This window comes from Perca fluviatilis, chromosome 18, assembly GCF_010015445.1.
Source record: "Perca fluviatilis chromosome 18, GENO_Pfluv_1.0, whole genome shotgun sequence".
Lineage (NCBI taxonomy): Eukaryota > Metazoa > Chordata > Actinopteri > Perciformes > Percidae > Perca > Perca fluviatilis.
This window is the reverse complement of record NC_053129.1, coordinates 25,904,994-25,928,053: the sequence shown is the minus strand read 5'-3', so window position 1 is coordinate 25,928,053 and position 23,060 is coordinate 25,904,994. Positions and strand designations below refer to the sequence as shown.

The following is a 23,060-nucleotide window of genomic DNA, read 5'->3' as shown; positions in this document are numbered from 1 at the left end:
CATATATGGTAAGGAAGGTGGGACGCCTGCCTCTAGAAAATAAGTTACCTTTCCTAGTCCTAAAAAAGTGTCTGGCGAAGGAGTCTACATCCAACTACGAAATAAAAAACGTTTTTTTTGTTTGTTATCAGGCCTTCAGAGCAGTGTTCATAAAGTTAACCAGTACAATAGAGACATTTCCTTCATATAGAACATTCCCATCCAACGTGTAGGCCTATGTAACAGACAAGTGAGAAAGGGTCATGTAGGCTAATTACAGTATGGAAGCTGCTTACAAGACCAAAAAGTAAACAAATGGAATTCCTGTGCGCAGGGCACAGCAGCTCCATGTCTCTGATCCTTTTGCTTATTATTTCCATATTTACCCCCCCCCCCTCCCCCCCTCTCCTATATCCCTTCCTCCCCATCACTTCTTTAGCATCCCTTCTCTCATTTTCATCTCCCCTTCCTGTTTTTCCCTGTCTCCTCTCCCCTCAACTAGGCTACTCCTGCATGACATTACTGATTAGTTTCAGTATCAATTGGCATGATGAAGACCTTAAGATGGTTTAAGGCATTGTCTTGAAGAGGGTCCCTGTGTCAAAAATGTAGGCTAGTTTTAACACTTTCTCGATTCCCGTTTTGTGCCTACATGGTGCATATTCCAAAACTGACCATACAGGAAATATGGGCCAGGTAGTATTCTAACAGACAGACAAATTGAACACATTTCTTTTGGCTGTATTGTCACTACAGTAAAGTGTCTCGTCTGTCATAAATTATAGTATCAGTGTGAGTGTAGCTTTTATTTTGAAATGACTCATCCGGGTCCTTGCCCTGCAGGCCAAGCGAGCTCGCGCTGACCGTAGCCCAGTGACGCCGCGAGACATCAAGCTAGCCGTAAGCAACCTGAGATATGACCGGAAATTTGTCGAGTTTGTTTTTCAAAACAAAAACCTAACTTTATGTTTTTTTTTACTAGTATTTATTTATTAGATATAATTAAAGTTGAACATTTTGGGGGACGTGGGTGATGATTTGATTAGATGGGTTTTTGTTTTGTTTGCTTTGTGCGTTCATAAAAACATAGGCTATTTAAAAGACTCAGCGGAAGAAAGAAGTTGTAAGAGCTACTCTAAAAAATGTTGTTGGCTCATCACAATATTTAGTTTTTAACGAGATCAAATTAATTGTTTTCTTTGTAAATAAAGACATGACATGTGAGCAAAAAGGAGCTGCAAGGCCCCTAATCTAGATGTCTTTTCCTGTTTTCTGTGTAATCGAAACAGTTTTTCTATGCTGGAATACTAATTGGCTCCATGGTTTGACGTATTGTACTTTAAACACAATTACATTTTTTACAGAAGCTAGCGCAGGTTTAATGGTACACGTTCCCAAATACATTACCACTTAGCCTGGATGATGGGTGTGGGGCATTCAATGGAGATTGCCTGTGAAAATTTTATTATATCTTGGGGTTGAGTAAGGGGTGTAAACTTGCCACTATACATATTTATTTCTATGCCCTACTTGTATTTGTTTAAAATGTATATAAACACTTGACTTCCATATATACATTGTGTTGGTCATTGTTGGTTTATATATGTGTCTTTTTCATCGACTTCTTGATCGTTTTATGTTAATATTCAGGGCCGATCCTGACTAATTTGGTGCCCTAGGCAAGATTTCAGCTGGTGTCCCTTCTATATATAACAGCCAATTCCACCACCAATCACTGTGTTCATACACTCACACAAGAAACTGCATATCTTTATGTGTTCGGGGTCGTTTTTATTTAAGAAACATAACAAAAGAGACCATTGATGGTGCAGAGGGATCGAAACATTAGTAATATCAATAGATTGTGATGCTGAACGAGAGCAGTGTTCTTTTCTCAATACTAATTTTAGAAAAAAACACACAAAAACAGGAGTCAGAATTCCTTGTAGCCTATACATGTCCAATGAAGCTGATTTCGATTCTGAAGTGCACGTCAACGGGTGTTTAATTTGAAAAATCCTACCGGAAGTGTTACTTTAACTGAGTAGCTTGACACTGGTGGCAGGAATGGCGGCTAAGATTACTAGAGGAAGGAACCAAAAGAAACTTTACTTCTAACGGCCCCACTGAGGAATTTATTTTCAACGACACGCAGAAACACCATCCCTTAACGGATTAAAGGGATACGAAGTGCTATAACGTGAGAATAACGCGGTAGATGTCCATGCTAAGGAGGTGGACGCACTTTGCGACTTGCTAGTTAGCTTAACGTCAGTGACACTGACTTTGATTCAAGGTAGCTGTTAGCTCGATGTGCTACTAGCCAGCTGTTGGCTACTGGGCTTGGCTGGCCCAACAAGTTAACTAGCGTTAAGTGATTAACTGTATGAAAACATTCCTTATTTGACTATTTGAGCGGTCATCAGCTGTCGTTGTCAACAGATAGTGTTAGGGTCTTAACAGAGAGTGGGATTAGACGACAACAAGAACATTATTACTGCTGACCTAGCTGGTGCAGTAACGCCTGAAGTCTCGCCCATTTTTGGGATCCTGCCCCAGCCATTGGCTTAGGGCTAATCAACAGCCAAGTAGTCTGGTTTTCAGGGTCGATTTGTACTACGATGGAAAGTCTAACGCTGACTGATGTCGAACAGAAATATTACTCGGATTTGTTCGTCTACTGCGACACGGACAACACCAAAAAAGTGGCTTCCAATGGGAGAGTTCTTGACCTTTTCCGGGCGGCCCAGCTACCCAGCGAAGTTGTCCTGCAGGTAAGCTAGTTTCTGAAGTGTTATCATCAGACTGGGAGGCTGGCCACGAAACGTAGCGCAGCTTAGGGATATTTAACAAACTTGCCTCGGCTGTCAGAGCTGACCTGTCATCCACAAGAACAGTTTCTTCCCGACTGCGGTGGGCCTCATCAACAAGGCCCACTGACTGACAGACAGACTCCTAACCCCACACCCACAGTCCCTATATACTAGCTATACGTTACAGGCAAAAACATAATTTTTCAATTTCAAGGTTTTGAGCTATTTTGCTTCCATAGTCTTCTTTCAGACTAGTGGGGGGGGGGGAAACATCAAAAAATACACATTTAGGTGTTTATTTTTCTACACTTTGTCTATTTGTTTCTGTAGATCTTTCTCCTAAATTCACTAAAATGTAGCATCAGACAATGCCTCATTTACATATTTAAACATACTTTTAATGTAACTATTAATGTAACTGATCAACTGGGGAAGTTTCATGGTGAGATCTATTAGTTAAAAGATGTTCCCTATTCACCTGTAATGTCTCCCCTTAACACACATGGTTGACTTCTATCTTTGCCATGAACAAGTGAGGACGATTTTGATAGGAAGTTACTAATTGGTGAAGGCAAATAATAGAACAGGTAGAGCAGTCAGGTGAATTCACAAAATGACATCACTTGACTGTAATGCAACCCTTAAAACCAGTAAAAGACAACACTTTGGTCATATCCAAAAGCTAAGACGATATAAGTGCCCAGTGCACATACCATTGGAGCACATAATGTCCTCATCAGCCTTTTGCTTCAGATTACTGCCCACTCTTTCCTGTCTTCTCACTTCATTGAAATCTGTTGTTTTGCTCGCCACTAGGTTGAGCTGACATGATGGAAACGCAGACCTGAATGTCACAGTGTCCACTTGTCAATATGATGTATAAAAGTTGGCACCTTGCTCCGTTAACCTAGACTGTATGATAAATGCACGACTGAGGAATCGTTCAACCAGCCTTCACACAGACCTTGTAAACAAACCCACTGATAAATTTGCCACTTGTCAGATTACTTTCACGTTATGGTCGCACCAACCACGATGCCATCCACGATGTTAACTGTGAGTAATGAGCAGCCAGTTCACTTGCAGCAGCTCCATTTCTTCGTGACTCCAGGTCTCTGAGCAGACCAGTATTTGCAGTTTGTGAGTCAGAATCCTGATCAAGGTCAACAAGGGGAGCTGTGCGGTGGAAGAATTAGGCAGTGTTGTAATCCTCCACTTTCCAAATGTAGACGGTGGTAGCCAATGAGACACACACAGCTACAGTGTCGTGTTGTAACAGGCGGAGAAAAGTGAGTGGTGCTTTGTATCCCGACATACTCAGAATAAGTCCTTTGTCAGCAAGAAAGGGATCAGTCTGCTGTGGCGGTCTGTCGGCGATGTGGCTCTCAGCACTGAAGGACTCATCTTAATGTTACAAAGTTTAACTCCCTGGCTGGGTGTTAATAGTCCACAGGTTCCTTGTTTCCACACGTTATTCATACGACCACGCTATGTACAGTATTATACACTCTCACCAAAAAAATCTCCTATGTGTTTCAGTGTTTCCTCTAGGATTCTTTTTAGCAGTGGGGGCAGATCTGTCGGACCCCCCCCCCCCTCCCCCCCGTATTAAACAGAGCTGACACTTCGCTGCAACACAAACAAATATATTTATTCACCTCTATTCACACACACTGAGGCATATTTTCATTTTGTTTTGATTGAACTGTATTTTTGATTTTTGAGGAACTGTAGGTCTACAAAATGAATTTTACAAGAAATTCTTCATAGGGAAACCAAAACCCAAAGTAGGCTCTAGTATGAAACCATTCATAATGAAACTAATTGCATCTTTGCCTCAGTGTCAAAGTTGGCAGCCTTGCTGTGTGCTTTTGATTTTTCTTGGCTTTTGGAAAAATAATTTCAAGGCTCGGTTATAGGGGAATTCAGAAAAAGGTGGCCCATTAATGCTGAGTAGCATACATGCTGCTAGATGGTCCCCCTGTGGCCTAGAACGGCCTGGACGGTCATTTTGACCGTTTTGAAATTTATATGTGTAATAACTTTGCTAAATAAAAAAATACAATCCTGCTGGTACCTGACTTTTCCTAAAAGAGTCTATTTTCATTTAAAATTGTTTTTAGGCTATATACATTACACAAAAGGCAAAGAAAATACAATCACTTTTACCTATTTTGGCCATACTAGAGAGAGAGAGAGAGAAAGAGACCCCAACGAACGGTATTGACCGCTTGGATTTTCGCGGTTTTGTTTTTAATCTTTTGCGTGGTTGAAGATGCATCTCGGTTGCTTAGTAACTACCATAGTCTCTGTCAGAGAAACGTAACTAGCGGTCTCGAGTAACAAGTGTGGGCATCACCGATGGGCCGAAGGCAAAGCCAGAGTCGGTAACGTAGGTTACTACGGCGTGGATGGACTCGGTTCTGAATCAGAAGAAAAGCACCGGGCACTCGCTCTATGAAAGGCGCGGTGTACACGTAGATGGCCGGTAGCTGTCTACGTGTTCATATAACTTTATACATGGCATGCTACAACTGGCTGAAATCATATAACTTTATACATCATATAACTTTATACATGCTACAACTGGCTGGAATCATATAACTTTATACATCATATAACTTTATACATGCTACAACTGGCTGGAATCATTACACACATCCTCTCCAAGGAGTGCACCAGCTGTAAAATGTCCCGGAGGAAGTTCATGCAGCAACTGGCAGAGGAGCTGAAAGCGGAGTTTATGGAGGAAAAAAGGGAAGCGGCGCACAAATAACATACTTTTAATTGTTATTTGGCTGTGAATTATGTTTCGGGACATGAATGTATGAAATAAACACGGTTTAGCCTACTATGCCGTGATATGATATCAAGGGCGTTGTATTGAATCAACAGCCACGTGCAATAGCTCGCAGGTGAAGGTGAAACTAAAAATGTGCAAGAACTAGGCCTATAGAATAATACAGGCTTGAACTGACAACAGAAGTTATACGACTTACAGTTCTCAAGGATGCACACATGCCATCTCAACCCTCCGGACAGCCGGTCTCTTTTTTCTTTCTCCCTTTTCTCCGAGTGGCACACGTGCCCACTCGTGTTGTGAAGCTATTCTCCGACTCTCTAACAATCACAGCTGATACACGGCTTTTTGTACATTTCTGATACCGTGGCGGGAGAAATCTAACCGTGGCGGACCGCCACTTGCCAATCAACATAGAGGAAACACTGCGTTTTCTGTGCACATTTAAACCCATGTGTAGTGTCTGTTGTGCCGCCCAGTCTACCATTCTGGACAGATCCGATTCAGCATGACATAGAGTACAACAAAATATGTGATAATCAGGCTTATTAGTGGCGAGACCCACTGAACGTCTGCCAATGAGCTGAGTAAATGAGATTGTTGCTTGTGCTGTTTTTTTGTGTGATTTATTTTTTTTTTTTTTTAATGCAATTAAACCACATCACATTCAGTCAGTAAGTCTTTGGGAAACTTTAGTACAGCATATCAAGTGTTTACAGTGTGACAGTGCTTGTGACCACTGATAAGAAAACAATGTAGCCTCTTGTTAATGTAAACCCTAAGTGTTAGTTATATATTGTTTATTTTGTTGTTTAACTATTCCGTGTAAAACTCTCATAAATTGACAGAAGGAGATCTGGTCTTCTCTTCTCTCAGTAATGGTTGATATCAAGAGTTTCAGGTTACAATGTTGTTAACTGTTCTCCCTTGTCCCTGTGTGTGTGGGTGTAGATCACCGAGCTGTGTGGAGCCACTCGGCTGGGCCACTTTGGGCGGAGCCAGTTCTACATCGCTCTGAAGCTCATTGCCATTGCCCAGTCCGGTCTGCCGCTGAGGGTGGAAAGCCTCAACTCAGGTGAGAGTCCACTAGTTGAATTTTTAACCATTGATGAACCTCCTCTCTAAACAAGAAGGAACGCATTCCCTCTCTGTACCATCATGTAAAACAAACCAGGTTCTCAGACAAGTGGCACTGGACTCAAAAGCTTTTTGGTGTAACTATTTCAGAATCTTGTTTTTTGTTTAGAAATTATAGCTTAATGGATTTTAAGGAGGTCATGGGACAGTAAGCAAGGGGCCAGTATGGAAGTCTTTTAGTTTAAACTCTCAAAGAATGCAGTCTTTGTTGCCTATTTGTGCAAATGATGGCCGTACGTAGAACGTGAAGCTTTTTATTCTGTTTTTGATGCTTAAAACTTGCAGGCAGCGGACACATTGTATGCCAGCTAAAATAATTAAATCACAGTTCCATCTTATTCAGTTGGTGGAGAGGGGTCGGCCATTATTGTTGGTGGTTCGACCCCCTCCTTCTGTCGCCGTGTGTGTGTGTGTGTGTGTGTGTGTGTGTGTGTGTGTGTGTGTGTGTGTGTGTGAGATGCCCTGCCTGTGTCTTTAGGCAGGACACATCGCTCTGTGTGCGTGTGGGAGGGGGATATTTGTTTCATCAGACAAAAATGTAATGTAATCCAAAATGATTTGATACATTCTGCATTGTGTGGTGGCAGTAGCCCAATATTTGTGTTTTCAGGTACTTGACAATAAGAGCTGTTTCTACTTTGTATTTACTAAATAGAGTCTGTTGTCTAAGCCCTCAAAGGGCGTGACTCCTCTCAGAAAACAAAAGGGATTATGTTGCTTGTTTGGCCTGAAATATTGCAACATGAAGTTGCTGACATGATTTCGTAATTTGATGTAAATATAAGGAAGCACGGAGGCTACTTCCTCATAGCAAAATGGACGCGATGTAACGTGATGCTTATTAAATTTGGGGATGTTTGGAGGACTTAAGAAACCTTTCTCTCTTAAAGATAAGGCTGTTTCAGAAGAAGTTGTTATGATATGAAAAAATGATGCTTGATCTCTATGATTTTGCACTCTACATCTTACCTTTTTTTGTCTGTTTTACTCATTTATGCTTTGCTTATTTTATTCTTGTATTATTTGGTATTGTTTATTTTGTGTAAAGACCTTGTAGCATTGTTTTTTTTTAGCAGTCTTTTACAAGATGGAGATAAAAAAAATATGTTTTCAGTTCTGCCATGTTGGAAGTTAAATTTGGAAAAAAAAAGCACTTGCCTGAAACAGGAAACCTTTGTTGTCAGTTCTATGGCAAACCAATAGTGAGGAATTTTTATGTTTTTACTATTTCGTTCTGACATTCAAAATCATACACATCCACTGTAGAGGAGAAAAACACACCATTTACTGCAGCGTCAGTAGCTTCAATAGACCAGCACTCCGTGCACGTTTTATTTTGAGGAAGGCAGTACTCTCATACTGTCCTCATTATACAGCTGTCACTCTCTTCACAAACACCTATAAACCACAGCTGATTGCAACAAGTCTATGTCCCTTCTCTAGGCATTCTGGGAAATGTAGGAAGTCATTATCTGAAGTAGAAGCAGATGAGGCTGGGCGCCTGGGTAGCTCACCTGGTAGAGCGCGCGCCCATATATATAGAGGTTCACTCCTCAATGCAGTGTCTGCAGGTTCGACTCCGACCTGGTGCCCTTTGCTGCATGTCATTCCCCCTCTGTCTCCCCTTTCATGTCTTCAGCTCTCCTGTACACATAAAGGCCTTAAAAAATGCCCCAAAAATAAGAAGCAGATGAGGCCAGACAAAGGAAAGTGGTTACACCAAAAAAGTAAACTTCACAGACTGATGTCATTTGACAATTTTGGTGCAATGGAGAGGGATTTCAGTACTCAAGTTTATTGCGTTAAAGCACCTGACAATCAATTTGAAACTAATCTGTCCTCTTAATCCTGTGAACTGATTCCTGTCTCACCAGTCAAAGACCTGCCGCTGCCCAGGTTCGTGGTGGGGAAGAATGAGGCAGAGGCGAGGCACGCAGCGCTGTACCAGGACGCAGACAGTCAGGGGTTGTACCCAGCCTCTGCCGCTGCAGTAATGCCCAGACCACCAGGCCGGGGTTTCCAAAACAAGAAAGCTCCCCCAACATCCACTTCACTTCCTGCCCACGAGGTCATCCAGCCCCTGGTACCCAGCATAGACCCACAGGTTAGTCGTTTTACTTTCCTCATTCAGACACTTACTTAAATACTGTCATTTTGTACTTGTTGATGTTTTATATCCTCACGTGTCTATGCACTTTTCCTTTTTAATTGCCTATCCTAGGGTATAGAAATACATGTATGTGAATAGGCAACAAATGAAGGTATTGGGTCAGGCTTTGGGTTGATGTTTAACGACTATCATGCCTTCTTTCCCCACATGTAGTCCTGCAATAACTGCATTAAATATGGACTTCTATTCTCTTATCTTTTGGGGAACATCATACACACATTGTATTTCCTCCTGCAGCATAACCCAGCAGTTAATAGAGATATGCCACTGGAGAACTGCTGTGTTTCCTGTGTTTTTTCCCGTGCATGTTTGTATACAGTACTTCTAGCTCAAATGACACTGAGGTTTTCTGCCGCTGTCTCTTGCAGCAGTGTGTTACGCGTCGGTTACTTAGACTTCTAATCTATTTGAATCTATTGTGAAATGTGCATTTGCTGGTTGCTTGAACGTCCCATATCTGTGATGAGCAGATAAAAGCTTTGAAGCAGTATTTATTGGCTCAGAATCGGCCGCGTTCGAGACGGGAAATCTTGCGGTATTTGAGATGGGATCTGCTGAAAAGTTAATACCCATAACGCATGAAACCATAATAACACTTCTGCACACTGAACTGTTTCTTCACTGTGTGTAAAATTTTAAAGGATCGTATGTATGAAGATATTTATTTTCATTAAATCTGCAGTCGTTTACTGAATGCCTTTTTTTTATTTATTTTTTTATTTTCATGCATATTTCATTTGTTTGATTGTATTTATATGTGTTACCAGCCCGAACCGACGTCCCCCGTGGTCTCCCCTCACCAGTCTCCCCCCACCTCCCCTCCCTCGTGGAGGAAACACAAGCGGCAGCCCAGTGGAGGGAACGCAGACAGACAGCCGGTGGTGGTACCAACTGGAGCTGTGTGGACGCAGTTCAGAGAACCACAAACAGGTAACATCCACCGACCCCGCCGCTGCAGAATAGCAGATGGTGATGATGAATTAGAAATGAATGAATGAAAAAATGCCCAAATTCTCTGGTGTCGGTTTCTCCAGTTTCTCATATTTCCTGCTTATCTCCGTTATATAATGTTAAACTGAATATATTTGGGCTTTGGACAGTATGTTGGTCAGACAAAACATGACCTTTGAAGGTGTCACTTTGGACCCTGAGAAACTGAGGTGAACATTTGTCACCATTTAACAGATTAACTGATACTGAAAATGATCGTTAGTTGCAGCCCTGAATTAATTCAATGGGAAGAGGCCACAAGGTGAAATAATGGCTTCATTGAGAGTGTGTTTTCTAAATTTGAAAGCAAAGAAGAGGCAGGGTTTCTTCTCTTTTTGGGCCATGACCACAATGGTGGAAATGTGGCAGACTTGGTAGAAAAGCCAGCACGGGCCATATTGGGTTGTTTTTGTGTGACTTCCTGGTGTTTGCAGCTTGTACGTACATGATGATAGTTGAGAAAAGCAGTTACTGCAGTTAGTCATTAGAGGAACAGAGGAGTCACCATGTGCACAGAATGTGGTGGAGATATTACAAAAAAAACTAATGATATGAAAACGATCCTTTTTAGAGCTGCAACGGTATATCGATTAGATGATAGTTTGCAGTCCTTATCCTTTCCTTATAACACTTGCAGTATATTTATTTGTGTTGCGTGGGATGTCTTCCCTCCAGGTCCAGTGCCCGGTGAAGGCATGTGGCCGTCCCACTCGCCCCCGCCTCTGAGTCAGGAAAGCTGGGTCAGTTTCACAGCAGACACCCCGCCATCCAGCGCAATCCCAGGAATGCATCCCTCGTCAGTCCAGGTAGGGCAGTGTGACGCTTCTCTCCCTCAGTACTATGCCGGGTCAGACATACTCTTTGGTACAGCAATTTAGCTTTAAATTCCTCAGTTGACATGCACACCCCTACCTTTTCTTTCTGGCCCTGATGCTTGAACATGTTGGGGGATTTACTCAAACTACAGACTTCTGTTCATGCAACAAAAAAGGTTGCTGTCAAACAACAACCATCAGCTAATCACACAGCAGAAACGGGGCCGTGCTGAAAAAGAAAATCGAAACAAAATAAGCTCACATACTGTTGCGACAGGAGGTAACACAATAAGTCATAAATATAGAGTATGAGAATGACTAAGGAAATGTGCTGTGTAACCATGATGGTAAACATCATCAACCTCGTTCATCAGATGAATTGCAAACATAGACCTTGAGATATCTCACTAACCACAGTGGTGCCTCAAACATGAGCCAACATTTTATATGAGTGCTTTTACTGCCTGCGCTGCTCGACTAAAACTCAAGCAAGCAACTTGTGTGACCTTGCTCAGGCAAAGCCAACAACTGGGAAGGCCTCTGTGTCTGATTTTAGACAGGCGTCATGCAGATTTTTTTTAGCTTCTTAGATAATGTTATTTAATTTGTAATTTTTTTATTGATGGATGGGATCTGATGATGGGCTTCTGTTTGTCCCATTAGGCCAAATTCCCAGAATAATGTGAAGTCTTTGCTAGAATAAATGTAAAAACCTTTTGCAATGCATCACCACATTGATAAGAATTAGTTTAAAATAGTTTCAAGTGTGACCAGTCCAAACTGACCAGAAAGAAGCATACAGTATGCAGCCACTGAAATAACTGCACTTGAGTACATAGAGGTTTTATTGTAACCTGATCTACTTAATTATGTATTTAATCATATATTACTTTAAACCAGCGCGGTTTTCTTAAATGTTACTGGAAATGTCCCATGTTGTTTCCCGTAGGAAAGCACAACAATACGAACTGTGGCCTCAGCAGCAATGACCAATGAGATCCAGCGACAGTCCAGCGGCTACGACGATCCGTGGAAGATCACGGACGAGCAGAGACAGTATTATATTAACCAGTTCAAAACCATCCAGTCAGACCTCACCGGCTTCATACCTGGTAGGAAAAAAACAAACACACACACAGACACACACACACACACGTACAAATAAATCACCTGTTTCCTTGTTTTCCAGGTTCAGCTGCAAAAGAGTTCTTCACCAAATCCAAACTACCGATTTTAGAGTTATCACATATTTGGTGAGTCGTCACTATTCTGCTGTGTTTGCCTGTCTTGGAGACATTCAGTGTAACCTGTAGGTGTCTGAACGACCTGTGCAGCTAATACTATTATTTATGACCATCATATTAAAAGTTGATACTTTTCTTTAACATGATAGGTTAGGGCAGGATGACAGTAGATGCAGATTGCAACCAACTGATTACCCCTTTCCTCACCCCTCCCTTTTCAAGTATGTATGGTGGCCTTCATGTAACGTAATAATGCAAAAGGACCTCTCTAGAGCCAGTGTTTGTTTTGTCCGTTCTGGGCTACTGTAGAAACATTACGTTGCGACATGGCGGACTTCTTGCAAGAGGACCCGCTACCTATGTATATATGAAGAGCTCATTCTAAGCTAACAAAAACACAACTTCGGTTCTTACTTTCATTAAAATGCTATAATGGATTGGGCAGGAACCAATCATGACCAGTGTATGTTTGATAGGGCTGGGTACTGAACTCAATACTTTTAAGGCACTGACCGAATTGCCTCTAAAGTATCAATTGGCGAAAAATGCCTCGTCATTCGGCGCCCAATTTCAATACCTAAGGAGTAAATCTCCTCCGCGTCAGTGAGCCAGTAAGCATGCAGCATGTTTCTACCAAGATCTAATGCTGGTGATTGGTTGCCTAACATTACACCTTATAGAGGCATGCAGGAAAAACTCTTACCCAGCCCTAAAAACATTAGTTACCCCAGAACGATGCCCAGCCCTAATGTTCGATATGAGATGAATGGAGAAAATCAGCATTTTCTGATGAATTAGAGGCTGTATCTTGATAAATTACATAAATTAATAATAATAATACAAATATCAGTGTCTGAACCCCAATCTACCATGCTTATGTTGTTTTAAAGGGGAATAACATGTTCCTGGATCATTGCTCAGTTAATTACTGCATATCAAAAACCAGCTGTCAGCTCCTGTTACCACTCTTATATGCTCATATTTGTAGAAGCAAACCTTAATTTTGGTTGTTTTGAGTAGGACTTGTTACTATTAATATCACTAACACATCATAACAGTGTGAACTTGTCTGTATTCATCACAAAATGTTGTATTCAGCTCTAGTGGGAACGGGCCATCTGAACTATCAAGACAAGACTAAACCTTTTGAATGATGCAGGGAAGATAAAGTCAGATTAAAAGGCATCTGAATCCATTTTGAGAAAAGCTCCCTGCTGCGGCTACAGTTGCCATCGTGACACGTTTTGTGAGGACTGCAGACTCACTGATGTCTAATGTGTGTTTTGAAGGGAGCTGTCAGACTTCGATAAAGACGGAGCGCTGACCCTGGATGAGTTCTGCGCCGCCTTCCACCTGGTTGTGGCCAGGAAAAATGGCTACGACCTCCCTGAGAAGCTGCCTGAGAGCCTGATGCCAAAGCTGATTGACCTGGATGACTCAGCAGGTATGCAGTCTCTCTCTCTCTCTCTCTCTCTCTCTCTCTCTCTCTCTCTCTCTCTCTCTCTCTCTCTCTCTCTCTCTCTCTCTCTCTCTCTCTCTCTCTCTTTTTCTTCCCTAATTTCCCACCCTCAGGCTTCATAAAACCTGTAAGGTTACAGCACTGCAGTGTGCTGACAGAAATTTGAATGTAACCTTTGCTGAACAGCAGCCACTCTGGCCACAGACTGCACTTACAGCAACATGTTAGATGCCTAAATGTAGTGTAACAGTAGCACAGCCATGAGGTCAACAAACTGACTGTCAGTTACACAGTAGTATCTATCTTAACTTTACTTATCAGCTATCTTTAGCTATAGTGTGCTTCCGGGGTCACTTCACAGTGTGCGACTCGAGTAGGCTACCCCTCCTGTTTGGGCGAATTCTCTGTGGTCCTATTATGTGTTGTTATTTATATATAACACACAAACACACACACACACACACACACACATACACACACACATTTTGAAGTTGTTTATGACTGGGTAAGCGGCAAATTAATTCTGATATAAAAATGTCTTAATACAAGACCAATTTAAGCTCTACTGCAAAACTCCTGAGTGAATTGATCAAGGGTGTGTTTTAATGATTTATAAATTAAAATTTAGATTTATAAGAGGAAAAATGTGCTATTTGTTATTTCAAAAGTTACATAGTCTCACTGTAAAGACCTAGACACAAACACAACTGATGTTTTATGCAACTTTCTGAAGAAAAAAGCCTAAATACACTTTTTCAATACTATTTATTGCATTTTGTCTACCATCTGGACCCTTAATATTTGTATCCTTGGTTGTTGTTGTTGTTGTTGTTGTTGGAGGAATTATTGAGGAACCTGGCTAACCTGTGTCTAATTTTTGGTTTTCAGAGGTTCCGGAGCAGACTGCTGATGTTGGATACTCGGGCTCCCCGGTGGAGGTCACCCCCAGCAAGTCTCCCTCCATGCCTTCCCTCAACCAGGCCTGGCCAGAGATGAACCAGAGCAATGAGGTTCACGACACGCATACAACACACACGATCACTTATTGTATCATCACACATACTGTGAGCTCCATGCTTGTTTGCTTTTGCTGTGTCTGCATTTGATTCATCGTAATGAATTGCTCAGGTTTTCTTAAGTGCTTTGTCTTTATCCATCCATCATGGGTTGACTGCCACTTCATCCTCTTCATTATCAAAACATAATCGCTGCTAATTCAGCACCTCTTCTCTCACTTCCTGGGCTGTGGCGATAGCCTGCTGTTCTGTATGAAAGTCTGTTTTGTTTCCATGCCCACCGATGTTGTCACATCACCACGTCGTCTGGCCATGGCTGATGATGTCAGATGAGGGTAGCGGCTCAGGCTGATGATGTATATGTGTGATGTCACTGCACTGGCTGACTGACATGTTTTTTCTCACTGTCTGTCTGTCTCCTGCAGCAGTGGGAGACGTTTAGCGAGCGCTCCTCCAGCTCACAAACTCTGACCCAATTTGACTCTAACATTGCACCAGCTGACCCTGTAAGTCAATCACTTAGTATGCATGGTTTCACCATTAATGGACAGACATTAACCCTCTCTGGATCTCCATGCCTCCTCTCTTTCTCTATCTCTCTGTCTCTCTCCTGGCGTTATGCTATGCACATATTTTTATTCCCATTCTAGTATCTAGTATATTAGAAAAGCTGTATGGAAACCGCAACATTTCGATAAAAGGTTTTACGCTCTCTTGAGGTGGTTTTCGAGAAAGAGTTGATGCGCTAAATGGGATATGGAAGCGCCTTTGCCAAAAAAGTTCTGACGTAGCAAACATTTAACTAACAGGACTGATCAGCGGTTTCTGCTGTCAGCATCTTTCCACATATTCCCATAACGTGTCTTCATCTCCAGACAGCCAATACTAGCTGACATGAAAGAACAATTCAAATTTGCACAGTTTAACCAAATTCCTGAAGACCTCTCTCCATCTTTCTCTCGTATATGGGTTAGATGGCTAAGGCGATTTGTTTTGTTTTCGGTGGGCAACCTCTACTTCTTCTACTTTTGCGTGTAGCTTATAGCGCCAAATTCTGACGAAACGACACTGAAGCCTCGTTAATTCACTCCAAACCAGTTGATGGAAACGCACATAATTCACATTTCTTCAAAAGTTTGCTTCTAATTCGCTTGACAATTAAATGGAAACACATCTTTTCTCTCTCTATCTATCTATCTATCTATCTATCTCTCTATCTCTCTATCTCTCTATCTATCTCTCTATCTCTGTGCATGATGTTCTTTTAAAGTGCAGTCTGCTGCATCAGCAGTGGCCAGTGTGTGTTGTGATTTGGCTGGCTTAGCTTCTATTGGACATCACCTTCTTTTTCTACAGTGATCTCCACCAATCGCTAGTGCATTTTCAGATTGTGACAGATGCATTTTTCCATTTATGGTCAAATGTTGTTAGTACTTAAACTTGTGTGATGCTTTGTCATTTACTGTTGAGGTGTCTACGTTTTTTGCCCTTCAGGCAGAATTTCTTTTCCTTACAGCAATAAATGGCTCACGGATAGCTCTCCACTATTAATCTGGCAAAACGTGCAGTATTGACGACCACAATATGCCTTATTGCAAGAGTGCATCTTTTTCAGATTCCTTTTGAGTGCTCTGAAATTCTGGGCAGAAATCCCAGCAAAAAAAAGAACCAGAACAATGATGTAAAATGTCCCCCTTACATTTTTGGAATGGACAATAAATTAGCTGTTTTTAATGAAATAACACCGGTAGACGTTTTACTAAGATGGTGTGGGTGAAAGATGTATTCAGATCTTTTACTTGAATAAAACTTGCTATACTGCATTATAAAAACACTCTTTTACAAGTCCTGCATTGAAAATGTCACGCAAAGGTACATATTATAATCTAAATGTACTTAAAGTATCAAGAATAAAAGTTTTCATAATGCAGAAAAATGGCTCCTGTGAATGTTATCCTGTTATATATTAAATCATTGGATTATTATTACTGATGCATAAGTGAGCAGTGGAGATCATTTAAACTATTTCAGACACTGTTGGGTAGTTCAATCTATAACATAACATATTTTATAAAATCATATGTTTTGTATGTAAAATCTTAGTCTGCAAAGTAAATATTAACTAAAGCTGTCAAATGACTGAAGTGTAGTCAACCTTACATATGTATATAAGAGTTCATATCGCAATATTTCAATTAGAAAATAAAAAAAAGAGTTAAATCATTGTCCTCTCAAATAATGGCAGTTGAAGCAAATATTAAGTCAAATCTTCAGATTTTTTGCATTTGATACACACGCTGTTATGTATCAAACCAAGTCAATTGACAGATGTAACTCCAAATGTATCTCCTTCTGTGAAACTTGTCTCTTTCCCTTCATGAATCTGTCTGTCTCACCCCCTGTCCCTTTAATCTGCCCTTCAGGACACGGCCATCGTGCACCCAGTTCCCATCCGGATGACACCCAGTAAGATCCACATGCAGGAGATGGAGCTAAAGAGAACTGGGAGCGGTGAGACAACCCCCGCATTTAAGGCCGACTGTCCACATCATAGTTTACAATTGCATAAAAGAGTATAATCAGTTTCTGTCGTTAGAGTGTTCAGCAGCAAGCTTTTTGAAACACAAGCTTTTTATTTGCTTATTGGCTTTTTATGGATAGCATTGTGAAGGGCTTGAAATAACTTACAAGTGTGAGTTAAAGCTTATATGCAAAGTTAATTTAAACGTACGTAAGAGAAGCCATATCAGCACATTTTGGAGATGTAAAGAAAAAAAAAAGCAATCTGATTTTGAATGGCTTGCATAGGATTTGTGCGATAACGTCCTTGTGGTACATTCAGCACGAGTACATGTCAAGTACACCGCAGAACATTGTGTCCCCTTCTGGTTTTGTGGGTCACATGTTTCTTAAGCTGCTACTAAAGATATTTTGGGATGAAAGTAGTAAGACTGCTAACCGCTTTCCGTTTTTGTCGTCACCCTTTAAAATTCAAGATTAACTTTATTGTCCCACATTGTGGGAAATTTGTCTTGAACACTTAACCCATGCTGCAGCCATAGTAAAAAGAAATAAACACAGACAGCATGCACAAACAACAGATACTGTACAATACCATACAACAGACCGTACTATGGTCCTGATGGTGTATAAAACCCAACATGGTGTCATGCAATGCATTAGTTAAACATTACTCAAAATAAATAAATTAAATAAATTAAAAAAGAGAGATCACAAGTTCAACAATTACAAATCTCCATCGTCATGCAGGCCTGTTCTGCCTTTTACTTGGGGCTATTTAGGAGCTTAATAGACACTGGGTTAAACGAGTTTTTGAAACTGTTAAGTCTGCAGCAAGGAACTCTACCGGATGGCAGCAGCTCATATTCTGCGTACAGAACGTTGGACGCGTCGCTAACAATTCTATTTGCTTGTCGCAAAGAAGCCTGTTCATAAATACTTAGCATGGATAAGATCAAATTGACTCCACACTTATACCCTCCCTGTTATTTCTCAAACCTTTAGACCACAACCACCCGACCAGTCCCCTGCTGGCTAAACCTCCCGAACTGTCTGAAGAAGCCCAGTTACCTGCCTCCATGAAGTTCGTAGCCGCCAACACTGTAGGTGAGTAAAGGAGTGGCTTCACCGTTGCATTTCTAAAACATGTGCATACTCACCATAGAAAATAATTTTTTTTAAAAGGATGCATTAGAATCATAGATAATGACTTTTTTTATTCCACACATTACTTACTTGTCAAAACCTGGCACCTACGTTACCCACAATGCAACTCGACCGCAGGCCGTTCAGTCTGAGGTTCAGGTGTGTTATGCTAGTTGCAGCTAATGTAGCTTCAGGCAGTAATGAGCAGCGGGCTACAGAGGTTTGCCAATCTCACTCCATACTTCCTGACTTTTTTCATTTTTCAACTTGTGGTCTTCAAATTACCTGAATGAAGTGTATTTTCATCAGCGTGGCCAAAGTGAAATCATTTGCTCCTTTTTAATGTCATAGAAATGATGCTGAAAATGTTTTTGGCTCACTGTGAGTTTCGATCTAACTATATATATATATATATATATATATATATATATATATACTATTATTTTCCTTCTTCTTCTATCTCTCTTATGTTATATGTATATGTATATGTGTGTGTGTGTGTGTGTTATATATATATATATATATATATATATATATTATATATATATATATATGTATATATATGTATGTATATATGTATATATATATATATATATATATATATATATATGTATATATATATGTATATAAATATATATATATATATATGTATGTATATTATATATATATATATATGTATATATATATATATATATATATATATATATATGTATATATATGTATGTATATATGTATATATATGTATGTATATATATGTATGTATATATGTATATAGATAGATAGATAGATAGATAGATAGATAGATAGATAGATAGATAGATACTCCTGTTTCTATACTTTCTGTTGTGAACTGCACATATTTGGGTTTTTAGGTCAGTACGTTGATCCAATGTTTATGGGCTGTTGTGTTTTGTCTGCCATGAAGGTGATGGTTACAGTAGTTCAGACTCCTTCACCTCAGACCAGGAGCCAATCACAAGACAACGGTCAGTGGCTTTCACGTTTTAATTTTGTTTATGGACAAGCGCTGTGGACATGTCTCTGCATATTGTATCTGTTTATCTGTACCCTTGACCAGCTTTCCACTTTGTTAACATCTGCTCTGACAAATGGCATTGTAAATAGATCAAGTAGAAAAATGTATATCCTATGCCTAATTCCCCAAAACACAAATGCTTGTGTTCAGGTCTCAGTCGGGAACGTCTCCAGAGGCTCTGAAGGTGGTAGCCCCCCTCCCCCTCCCCCCGCCCCCACCCCTCTCACTCTCGGTCGTCGTCTCTCGACATGAACCGCACCTTCGCCGCCGCGTCTGCCCCAGGACAACCACAATCCTCTACGATAGCTTACCCGCCCGCTGTGCCCCCTCGACCGCTACCCACACAGGTAAGACAGACAGCAAATCATGAGGTCTAACTGCATCATCATCATCATCATCATCATACATCCTGCATCAAGTGCAGACCTTGACAATATGAAGGGCCTTCACTTCTCCCTCTCTCCAGACATCAGCACCACACACCGGGCATCGTGCGGAGGCAGAGGGCGCATCAGGAGGCGGAGCGGCGCTCACCACCACCTCCCCCCAACAGATTCCCCAGCAGCCCAATTTCGCCGACTTCAGTCAGTTTCAGGCCTTCGCTGCATCTGAACAGCCTTCCAGCCTGCCGGAGGTCGACATGCACAGTGAGCCTGGACAGGTGGGTTGTTGCCTCGACTGCGTGCGTCTCTATTTCTACGTAGTTGTTTATGGTAAACATTTTACAAATGGTTTCATAACTCTGCAAGCCAGTTTAGTCCTGTGAGAAACACATCAACATCTGCTATTTTTTTGTTATTAAACTTTTTATTTAAAGAAAAATAAGTTATACATGTTGCTCTTAAGTCTGTATACATGCCATTGATCAAGAAAGAAAAATTCACATCATTACAAAAGCACCCACACTCTCTCCCATCACAGTACTTCTATGCCGGTTCTGGACTGGTAGGGAACTTAAGAATCCAAAAAATAAGAAATGGTAGTGATAACTACAAAAAAAAGTAAAATAGGATTAATAAAATAGGTAAATATACAGCAGTAAGTAAAATAGACAATAACCTCTGTAAAATGAATACATTTGTCTTCTCCATATGTACTCATTCCTAAACTTTTCCTGCAAATAATGACATCTGCTATTTTATTGACAATACCATTCTATGTTCAAAGTTTTCACAACAATGAGTGCTGATACCAATATTGAGCTGTTAACTGTGAAATAAGACTGCGTATTTTAACTTTATATCTACCAAAACAATAGCACTTAAGCATTATTTAGATGGTTTCATCCAAAGTAGTCTAATATATTTTTATTTAGATCAAATTCCAGTGTGTTCTGATCATTAAAAAAAAGTAAGTTTTGATGTAAAAATTTACTTTTTGTCATGGTCAAAAATGACATCTGTTGTGCATGAAATAGTACATTTTCACAAAGACAAGTGTGGTGTCCTTTACAATTTTGTAATCATGCTTAAATATGAATCTCACCAATTCCTCTCGCAAGAGCCATAATTCTATAGTTTTTACCCAAAGGTTTTTCATCGTCTGGTGCTGTGTTCAGAGGTCCGTGTTTGACCTGTCCTGTTTGTTTTGTGTTTACAGGTGGAGAAGTCCTCCGAGGGAGCCGGCCCTTTAAGAACAGTCAAGAGTGACGGACAAGTAGACGATAGAGTCTCAGCTACTGTCAACTCTGTAAGTCAAGACCTTCGGAAACTGTCAAATATAAACTGTATGGATGGTCAAATACTTCCAACAATTCACTGCACAGCTAACGAATATCTTGTCTTGAGTAATTATTTTTGAATACACTGTGAGAATAAGCATACATTTTTTTTAATTGAGACCAGTGCAATGAGCCCTTCACAGGATAAAATAAACACAGTGCACCTGTAAGTGAACACAACACCAGAAAGACCCAGCAGCGCTTCCACTCTTTGTCTGCACATTTGATAATTAAATATATATTTTTTTTATTTACTCATATAAGTTTATTTAATTTTTTTTTTTTATGCCACCGATTGAATCAATGTTTTTGTCGACTTTTCTCTTGGTTTTGTCTTCCCATTAGGCCAAAGGTTCTGTGTCTGGTCCACTAGGGCCTCCTCCAAAACCTGTGCGCCGAAGGTTGAAATCTGAAGACGAGCTACGACCGGAGGACGAGCAACACGGTCCACAGAAGTTAAACGTCATAGCAGCTGTCCTGGCGACTCAGCCGTCCATCCCCAGGTAGCAAACTTGGTTGGTTGGTTGGTTGGTTGGTTGGTTAACAAGACTTTGGAAGATCCTGTTAAAAGTAAGTTGTTATTTTATTTTTATTTTTTTATCACGCTTGAGTAAAAAGTGTGTATTTGTGTGTTTTCAGGTCAGTAGGAAAGGACAAAAAGGCGATCCAAGCTTCAATCAGAAGAAACAAAGAGACAAACACAGTGTTGGCACGACTTAACAGTGAACTGCAGCAACAGCTGAAGGTACGTAGGATTACAGTGTTTTCTTTCCGACTCCTGTTTCCACACACACACAAAAAAAAAAATATCACACATAACTTGTCCTTTTCCAGGACCTTCTTGAAGAGAGGATATCCCTGGAAGTCCAGCTGGAGCAGCTCAGACCTTTCTCTCATCTTTAACCAACGTGAAGAGGCAAACTCAGCTGTAGTCCATCTGAAGCAAAGCTGTGGCCCTCGGCGTGACTCTCCCTCCATCCCTCCCTCCTCCTTCCACCATCTCGGCTTTCCCTGGAGCCTCCGACCTGCTGCAGGGCGCTCCGTTAATACTCTACTGCTCAACTAACACTTGTATTAATCATAAACCGGAAGGACATGAGAGCAAAGTCTTGCCAAGAGGAGGAGGTGACAGGAGCATTGGGGGGGATGGGGTGAATTTTACAAACTGGCACTTTTCAAATTTCTCTACAGAGAGGTGAACGCGAGGACAACAGCGGACTGAGAAACGGTTAGGAGTGACGGACAAGCCGCTCCAACTGCGAGTGCCGTCTGAAGACAAACTGCTGGTGTCTGATGACTCTCTGAATGACTGAAGTAGGAAGGCGGAGTGTGTTTGGCGTGTGTGCGTGTGTGTGTGTGACCGTTTGTGTATTTGTGTTTCTGTTTAGTGACTTGAAGCTAGCAACAATATGTTTATTCTGTCTTGGGGTGTTCTGTCGCACAAAACTCCTAAATTAATAGAAGCAGTTTTGTATTTTTTTGGGGGATGCTGCTTGGCTTTCTTTTTTTAGAGTTGGATGAGAAGATCCATATCAATCTCATGTGTGTTAAGTACAGAAATGGGAGTCTGGATCAGCTTAGCTTTAACTTAAAAAAAAAAAAAAAAAAAAAAAAAAAAAAAAACAGAATAAAGACAGGTAGCAGAAAAAAAGGGCCCCCCCCCCCCCCCCCCAAAAAAAAAAAAAAAAAAAAAAAACAAAAAAAAAAAAATTAAAATTTTTTTTGCTTTTTTTTTTTTTTTATAAAAAAAAAAAAAAAAAAAAAAAAAAAAAATATAAAGTTGGGGGAAAAAAAAAAAAAAAACACCTGGATATGAAGGAAAGCGTGTAAGTGTATTTCCAAAAAAGTAGAACTGTTCCTTGGTCTTCTCACTTATTGGCGTACCTACTTTTCTACTGCTGATAATACCTAGTCAAAACTGGCCAATAATTGTGGAAAACAGGACTCTAAAAGCATTTCTGCTTTAAATATCATCAAGGGCCGTCTCTCTCCTGAACATTTGCCTCCCGAATGTCACCATTTTCAAACAATCTGTTAAAAAATGAATCGCAGAATCACAGAGACATGCTGCAACACATATTAGAGGCTTTGAAAACATGAAAACCTGTACACCAGGAATCTGCCAGTAAACAAGGAATGTAAAATTTACTTTTTTCTTTTTTTTTTTACTGGAGTTTTGGTGTAGTCAGTCTCTCCATAAAACATACTGGGCTAC

General features: G+C 40.6%; 1 protein-coding gene across 1 annotated transcript; it reads left to right on the top strand.

Moving 5' to 3' along the window:
* The first annotated feature begins 2,019 nt into the window (after positions 1 to 2,019).
* reps1 (RALBP1 associated Eps domain containing 1) lies at positions 2,020 to 22,326 on the top strand. Its single transcript, XM_039781269.1, is given in 20 exon segments — positions 2,020 to 2,753; positions 6,544 to 6,667; positions 8,604 to 8,833; positions 9,667 to 9,829; positions 10,565 to 10,695; positions 11,654 to 11,816; positions 11,894 to 11,957; positions 13,238 to 13,392; positions 14,296 to 14,417; positions 14,849 to 14,929; positions 16,847 to 16,934; positions 17,949 to 18,050; positions 19,015 to 19,075; positions 19,276 to 19,315; positions 19,317 to 19,472; positions 19,592 to 19,786; positions 20,725 to 20,814; positions 21,191 to 21,348; positions 21,485 to 21,590; positions 21,680 to 22,326. Coding segments are annotated over 20 exon segments (2,451 nt in total). The 5' UTR covers positions 2,020 to 2,600; the 3' UTR covers positions 21,749 to 22,326.
* Positions 22,327 to 23,060: the final 734 nt, after the last annotated feature.